Genomic DNA, 8,439 nt, shown 5'->3' with positions numbered 1-8,439 from the left:
ACACTTAATTGGCTCTTTTCCTCTTTCACTAGAGATGAATCTGCTCATTTATGTATTGTTGCATGTTGCCTGTTGAGGAGTATGGAGAGTGTAAGCAGTAAGAGTAGTTTGCTGCAGAGTAAGACAAAGGAAGACACAATACAAAGGCTGCAGCAGTATTGCTTGATTCATAGTTCACTCTGCTCAATGTTGCTCTATCATGTCCTCCATGCTGCAGCTGCTTCTTCTTTCTCTGTGTGTAGTGTACAGTAGACATCATCGGAGCAATTTTTTACCCAATAGCTCAGAGATAATTGAAATTTAGACATGAAGCCTACAGAGCAAAAATCTATTGAACAAAGCCGTATACAAGATATATAATGAAATGACCAACAATGTTACTCCACATCTACACACAATGCATTCAGAAAGTTTTCAGACTCTTTCATTTTTCACATTTTGTTATGTTATGCCAAATCATTCTGCACTGAATACCCCATAATGAGAATGTAAAAATATTTTTTTTTGCAAATTTATTAAAAATGGAAAACTAATTTATTAAAAGTTTTTTTGAAAATGGAAAACATTTTCAATGAACACAGCCCTTTGCTGTGACACTTCAAATTTAGCTCTAGGGGCCTCCCAATTCTTTTGATTATCTTGGAGATGTTTCTGCACCTTGATCGGAGTCACCTGTGGTAAATTCAGTTAACTGGACATGATTTGGGGAAAAAAACACTCCTGTCTAAGGTCTTATAGTTGACAATGCATATAAGATAAATAAAATGAGCAATGAGAAGGAAAGAACTTCCTGTACAGCTCATAGACAGGATTAAGTGGAGCCACATATGTGGAGGATAGTACAAAAAAATTCTGCTGCACTGAAAGTTCCCAAGAACACAGTGACCTCTATAATTTTCAAATGAAAGAAGTTTGGAACAACCAGCTGAACACCCCGTATAACTAAATAATTGGGGGGAGAAGGGACTTGGTAAGAGAGATGAGATGGTCACTTTGACTAAGCTTTAAAGATCTTGTTTGCAAGGAGAAACTTCCAGAAGGTCAACCATCACTGCAGCACTCCGCCATTCTTGCTTTATGGCAGTAAAAGAGACATATGATCCACAAATTGCTGTATGTAAATGTAATTGCTCATGGGTGGGGATTGGCTGAGAAGGTCCTGTTCCGAAATGTTGTCTTGGAAGCAGCTACAACTGGAGAGTGTCAGGGGACTTGAAATCAATTGACCAGGTACTGTGGGGAACCAGAGTAGGTAATTATCATTTATTTTTATTTTTTGAAATCTTGGAATCCTTCTTTAACATGCTGTTTAATAGAATCCTTAGTGATTGCAATAAAGGTAGCATGCAAACGCATTTGTGGTTAGGTGCAGGCCACACTATACCCTATATGTATATATATGCAACCAAGGACTTCTCAGCTGTTCTGACTTTGACTAATAACCACCATATGAATAAAATGTTAAACACTATAAATAAATGTATCATTTATTTTACATATTTGAAATATGAGAACTTTGTAATCACACATTTTTACACAAGTAGCAAATACAAAAAGAAAAAAGACAACCATGAAAATAAGAAATGAATACAAAGATAGTGACATTTGTACAGAAATACTTCAAGATTCTAAAACGCACATCTGATCAGAAATTGACTAGCTGATACAGTAAAGCTGCCCATAGAGCTTTGCTATTTGCCGATAATTCTGATAAAACTAACATTATATTAAGCATAGCAGCCTATGCCTCATTCACACCACATTTTGAGGATACATCACCGGTATATGTCAGGATTGTGGCAAAAGAGAGTTCTTATGTATACCACAACATTCCTGTGGCCTGCCCATTGAGTTTAAGAAACGAAGTATAGTCTATTATAATACAGGTCACTTATTTTAGGGATGCAAAAAATAGACCAGCTTATCTATACAGTCATGCCCGTAAATGTATATATATATATATATATATATATATATATATATATACACATTTATACTTTGTGAACAGACAACCACTTTCCTTAAGACTTACAAAGAGCACATTAATTTAGCAAAAACAAATATCATTTTTTTTTAGATAATATATGCCTGAAATACATTGTGTGAACATAGCCTTAGGCTTTGTTGAGTTTATTAAACTCAATGAGTCAATGAGTGCACCATGGATATACTGTGGTGTATGTTAGAATATCTTTTGCTGGTATTCAAAAAAAAGTGATGTGAATGGGGACTTATGGATCTCCTGATACCTGATGCTGATTGGGGCAATAGATTGCACATATTGGATATGCAATTTATTTTATAGTATCTTTATAGTATTCTTTATAGTATCTTACAGTATTTATTATTATTTTTGTGCTGCTTATATCTTTCCAGTTCTAGAGAATAAACATGCTTTCTTGGTAGAGTCTAACAATTTAGTTCACTATTGCATCATGTCTATTGTCCGCTTTATTTATACTTAGCGTATTTATAATGTTATCACCAGGGGCAAAGCTGGGATAGACCAATGAGTCACACTACCTTGGTCTAGGTAGGTAGAGAGAGCGCTAGGGCAGTAAACTAAATATTTGCCACTTGTTAAAAAAAAAAAATTATAATGTCTGTGGTTTAAATTTTTTTTTATGTTAAAACCATTTATATATCACTCATCTGCTTCCCATTTCTGGTTCAGATTGATTGTATGATGTCGGTGCTTATGCTGCATCATGCCTTCTGTTTATATAGTATCTTACAAAATTGTACTGTTGAGTGATACAATGTAACGCCAACATTTAGCCAGTTTCTGTACTGCCTATAGAAAGAAATACAATGCCTCCCATTAATAACATCTTGTCATCACAACAGCACCTTGAAAAGGTTGAACTGCATAGTATTGTGGATTAGACTACAAAGTGCTGTCAGTTCTGTGTGTTTTATCTCTTTTTTATGCTGCCCTTTATACTGGGTGGCCCTTTTGAATGTGTTTCTTTGAGACCAACCACAAAACAAATGTCTGCCTTGTGCTCTGTAGTCTATTTTCTTCCTGCTATGTGATTTCTTTACATTTATCATGTATATATATCTGTTTAATATAACTATATTATAGATTTATATGCTTTGCACACAAACTGGCATACAACAATAAAACAAGTGAACAGAATGTTTACATACAAACTTCAGTCTCGGTCTTGAATTAGTATGTCAGACACTGGGTAAACAAAAAAATATAGAATCTTGTACTTTGAATTTTTTATGTACATGGATATATGTTTGACAACTTTATACATACAATACATATTTAAAAAATAAACCTGTCTAGTAGGAATGTACAATAGCCAAGGATTTGACGAGAAACGGAAAGCTCCAGTTAATACTTAAGATCAATTTGTAGTTACCAAGGAATGATTTTGCAGTGTACAGTGACAGAACATAAACATTTTAGGCAAGACTTTATAAAATAATTTACAGATAGTCTATTATCTCTAGATTGGATTTATGTGAGTATGAATAAAGCCAGAGGACTTGCCTCGGCCATGTATTTAGTAAAATAATTTAGAAGCAGTTCATGCACTGGGTGATGCAACTGAAATTGTCTCTTCTTCGTTCTCCATTAGTTATTATTATTACTTCATCTACCGAGAGTCTGATATTGTGCCTTAGACATGATATTTGTCTCTTCCAGAGAAGCAGCAGGGTAGCCACTTACAAGCAACCACTTCGATATGTAAACAGAAGTATACAAGTTGATGCCATTCTACACCACTTTAGATATTGTGTACTTGACAGGTCACAAGCTCTCTACTGCACAAGTAGTCAGTCAGTATGGCCATCATAGGATATATTTCACACATGAGTTCACATGGGATTCTAACAGAACTTTCTTGTCTTTATGACTTTGCTTTGATATTTGACTGAATGGCCTCCGTGACCCATGACATAGACATCCAACATGTAAGACTTCCCAGCCTCGAGGCCTTTTATTGTCTCTGTGGTGACTGCTTTATGCAGGTTCTGACTGTAGAAGTATTTGCAGAGGATTTTTTCTGATTTCTTTCTGGTGTCAGGACCCAAACACTGGTTTTGTTCTCGTTTCTTTTGCTCTTCGCTGTAGTCGTCATCCACCTCTTTTTTATATACACAGTACTTATTTCTTTCTTGTGTTCCCAACCATGCTATTGTGACTGAGGAGCACGTGCGTAATTTGTCAAATGTTTTGATTCTTGTATCTTCAGGCAGAGAAGGAAATGGTTGTTTGTTGAACTTTGAAGTTGCCAATATCTTTAGCATGGAGGCACCTTTTTTACTACCTTTAAGCCTGATCAAATATTTTGCTTTTGGTTTTCCTCTTAGCTGAAACTGACGTACACCTTCCACAGTCTGTGACAAAAGCAGTTTCCCGTCCCTTCTGACCTGGATTTGGATCGCATCCAAGCATGAGTGAACTGAAAAGGTGACTTTTTGGTGAGATGAAACTGGAGCAAACCTTAAGAATTTAGCACCCTTTCTCTTGATAAACACATCGGTAACTTTCCCATCCTTTAGCTCCACAGTTTTTTGCTTTGCTTCTTCTTTGGTTCGAGCAAATGTCCCGACGTAAGCAGTACTCATATTTGTAGCAGAGTTAACTGCAAACACGTCAAAGTAGTACTGGGTGTCAGGTTTCAGATCAGACACTGTAAATATATTTTTGTTTCCAATGCAAAGCTTCTGAAGATCATCCTTTGGTTTTGTCGTCATCTGACGGACAAACTTTGTGGATAAGGTCTTTGACATGAAGTTTCGATCTTTACTAGCATCGTTCTCAGATGAAAACCCAAAATGAGCAAAGTCAAAGGGACTAAAGTCTAAGCCAGGTTTAGGGGCCATCATGAACGCATCATCAGCATTTATTTTAGCTTCAACTGCACAAAGACTTTTAAAGTTGTGTTCCTTGTTAATAACAACACAGTACTGGATAGGCTGTTTTAATATGGAGGACGTAGGTGTTGGTTTCCATGCCAGGGTGACAGTGGTCCTTCCAAGTGACGTTACATCCACTCTAGGGTCATACGGTAATTCTGGATAGGGCTGATCAGATTCTGGTGTTGTTGTGGCATAAACTTTAAAATGTGTGTCCTTTTCTGTTGAAATTAATTCCAGCTGATACAAACCAGATGGTGAATTTGTAGATACAAAGTATTCCACATCATTACCCTTATAAGAGAACAATTCTGTGCCTTCTTCATTCATAATCTGCTGCTTTTGCTGCTCTAGTGGTTCAGGCTCACCTGCAAAGTCAGACACAGGAAAATAGATCAGGGTACATGTTATTACAAAGAAATGCAAGTCTGCATTTCTGACCTTGCTTAAGTATCATAACTTTTGAACTAAACATCTGCTCAAAACTGTGAATCAGCAGTGGAAAAAAATCTAACTGTGCTCAGATGAAAACCGTTGAATGCACATAAAATATTGATAGAAACACAGTTTGCAAAAACAAATTTAATAAGATGTTTGTATATATATATATATATATATATAGAGAGAGAGAGAGAGAGAGAGAGAGAGAGAGAAATATACTTCCAGTTCGCCATAATACAACATAATTAACCCCTTAACGCATATGAACGTTTATGAACATCCATAAGCGTCTCCTGAGGTATGACGCCCGCTCAGCAGGTAAGCGAGCATCATACCCAGTGGGTCCCGGTTGCTATAAGCAACCAGGACCCGTAGCTAATGCTGGACATCGCCGATCGGGCTGATGTCCAGCATTAATTCTTTAGACGCGGCGATCAAAGTTGATCGCAGCATCTAAAGTGAAAGTTAAAGCTTCCCGGCAGCTCAGTTGGGCTGATCGGGACCATCGTGGTAAAATCGCAATGTCTCGATTAGCTAGGACGCAGCAGAAGGGTGCAGAAGGGTGCTTCCTGCACATCTGATCGGCGATCGATTGCTCCAAGCCTGAAATCCAGGCTTGAGCAATCAACCGCCGATAACACTGATCCCTGCCATTGAAAGCAATGGCAGTGATCAGTATATTGAATCAATGTACTGCATGTTATAGTCCCCTTTAGGAGCTATAACATTGCAAAGAAAAGTGGACAAAAAAGTTAATAAAGATCATTTAACCCCTTCCCTAATAAAAGTTTGAATCACCCTCCTTTTCCCAATAAAAAAAAAACTGTGTAAATAAAAATAAAAATAAACATATGTGGTATTGCCACGCGCGTAATTGTCCGAACTATAAAATTAAATTGTTAATTAAACCGCACGGTCAATGGCGTACGTGCAAAAAAAATCCAAAGTCCAAAATAGCGTATTTTTGGTAACTTTTTATACCATAAAAAAATTAATAAAAAGTGATCAAAAAGTCTGATCAAAACAAACATGGTACCGATAAAAACTTCAGATCATGGCACAAAAAATGAGCCCTCATACCGCCCTGTAAATGGAGAAATAAAAAATGTATAGGGGTCAGAATAGGACAATTTTAAACGTATAAATATTCGTGCATGTAGTTATGATTTTTTTCAGTAATACAAAATCAAACCTATATAAGTAGGGTATCATTTTAACTATATGGACCTACAGAATAAAGATAAGGTGTCATTTTTAACGAAAAATGTACTGTGTAGAAATGGAAGCCCCCAAAATTTACAAAATGGCATTTTTTCTTCCATTTTGTCACACAATTATTTTTTTTCCCGTTTCGCCATAGATTTGGGGGTAAAATGACTGATGTCATTACAAATTAGAATTGTTGGTACAAAAAATAAGCCATCATATGGATTTTTTGGTGAAAAATTTAAAATGTTATTATTTTTAGAAGGTGATGATGAAAAAATGAAAAACCCTCTATCCTTAAGGGGTTAAAATACAATAATATGAGTCTATAGTAAAATGCTATAGCTTCTAGTAAACCACAAATTAAAAGGGTACTCCATAGGGGGAAAAAAAATCAAATCAACTGGTGCCAGAAAGTTATACAGATATGTGAATTATTTCTATGTACAAATCTTAATCCTTCTGATACTTATCAGCTGCTGTATACTACAGAGAAAGTTGTATTTTTCTTTCCAGTCTGACCACAGTGCTCCCTGCTGACACCTCTGTCTGTTTCAGGAACTGTCTGGCACAGGAGTGGATTGCAATGGGGATTTGCTTCTGCTCTGGACAGATCCTGATATGAACAGAGGTGTCAGCAGAGAGCACTGTAGTCAGACAGAAAAGAACTACACAACTTTCTCTGGAGTATACAGCAGCTGATAAGTACTGGAAGGATAAGGATTCTTGAATAGAAATAATGTACAAATATATATAACTTTCTGGCCCCAGTTGGTTTGAAAGCATTTTATTTTTAATTTTTTTTTTTGCTCTGGAGTACCCCTTTAAACAAATATTCCTATAGCAACATAGATTAAAATATGGTTACTATTGGTCTCTTTTTTAGCTTTTGTTTTTGAAATCCAGAAAGCATTATACAAACTAATCAGCTGTAACAGAATATATTACATATGATACATGTATTACATTACATGATGCATTATTACCTGATCCTTCCCCACTAGCTTCCTCGGGTAGTTCCTGTAAAGTAAGCTTCCACTCTAGAGGTGCATCACATGGTGTGACAATGACTGATAGAGGAGTGTTATCTTCTTCTACCACAAAAAAATATCTAAAATGAAAATAAAGAAAACGTTTTACATTTCTGAAAAAAACAAACATAAAATGAATCTAGAAATAATCGGTAACTGAATGCTTTCCCATCAAAATATACCACATAAAAACTAGTGTCATATAAGAAATACAACCAACTGTCTCAAATAGGCTTTTCAGCTGTATCTATGGGTTGCCCAACCACTTGTCAAAACAAGTGACTTCTAATACTTGGGTGGCTCCACTTGTGGGACCCCTACTTCCTTGTTAAACGTTAATGTTTATGCTAGTTCCCTGCAGCTGGAAAAACAATAGTAGTCTGTGAAGAATAAACATTACAGTATTATGGTGTTATTGAAATGCTAAACAAAACAGGGAAAGATACAGACAGATATAGATAGATAGATAAATAGATAGATAGATAGATAGATAGATAGATAGATAGATAGAAATGATAGGAAGGCACATCCAGAAGCCATAAAAAGTTGTAGCGGGTGCACGCAGTCATAGAATCCTGGCAAGACAATCCAAACTTGATAACTTGTGGATAGATGCAGCACACCAAAGAAAGTCCTATAAAGTGCAGTTTATTCCATAGTGTAGAGATACTTGAAAAAGGTGGCGTGAGGCTACTTAGACGTTGTATATCTACACCATGGAATAAACTGCACTTTATCGGACTTTCTTTGGCTGCATTTATTCACAAGATAGATAGAAATGAAATAGTTGGATAGATAAATAGATAGATAGATAAATAGATAGATAGATAAATAAATAGATAGATAGATAGATTGATATGAGATAGGTAGATATGAGATA

The 8,439-nt window shown here is 36.0% G+C and overlaps 1 protein-coding gene across 4 annotated transcripts in view; it reads right to left on the bottom strand.

Moving 5' to 3' along the window:
• Window positions 1-1,394: 1,394 nt before the first annotated feature.
• NDNF (neuron derived neurotrophic factor) overlaps window positions 1,395-8,439 on the bottom strand; it is a 72,050-nt gene continuing 65,005 nt past the window's right edge. For 3 of the 4 annotated variants that reach the window (XM_056564201.1, XM_056564193.1, XM_056564211.1), the window contains exons 3-4: window positions 7,515-7,639; window positions 1,395-5,249 (exon numbers count right to left, since the gene is read on the bottom strand). In XM_056564201.1, the coding sequence (XP_056420176.1) occupies window positions 3,850-5,249; window positions 7,515-7,639 (1,525 nt within the window). In that variant the 3' untranslated portion in view covers window positions 1,395-3,849. The remainder of the gene's footprint in view (window positions 5,250-7,514; window positions 7,640-8,439) is intronic. The other variant, XM_056564186.1, reaches the window with a different exon arrangement.

This window comes from Hyla sarda, chromosome 1, assembly GCF_029499605.1.
Source record: "Hyla sarda isolate aHylSar1 chromosome 1, aHylSar1.hap1, whole genome shotgun sequence".
NCBI classification, from domain to species: Eukaryota; Metazoa; Chordata; class Amphibia; order Anura; family Hylidae; genus Hyla; species Hyla sarda.
Note: the sequence above shows the minus strand (reverse complement) of the source record. Positions and strands in the feature narration are given on the sequence as shown.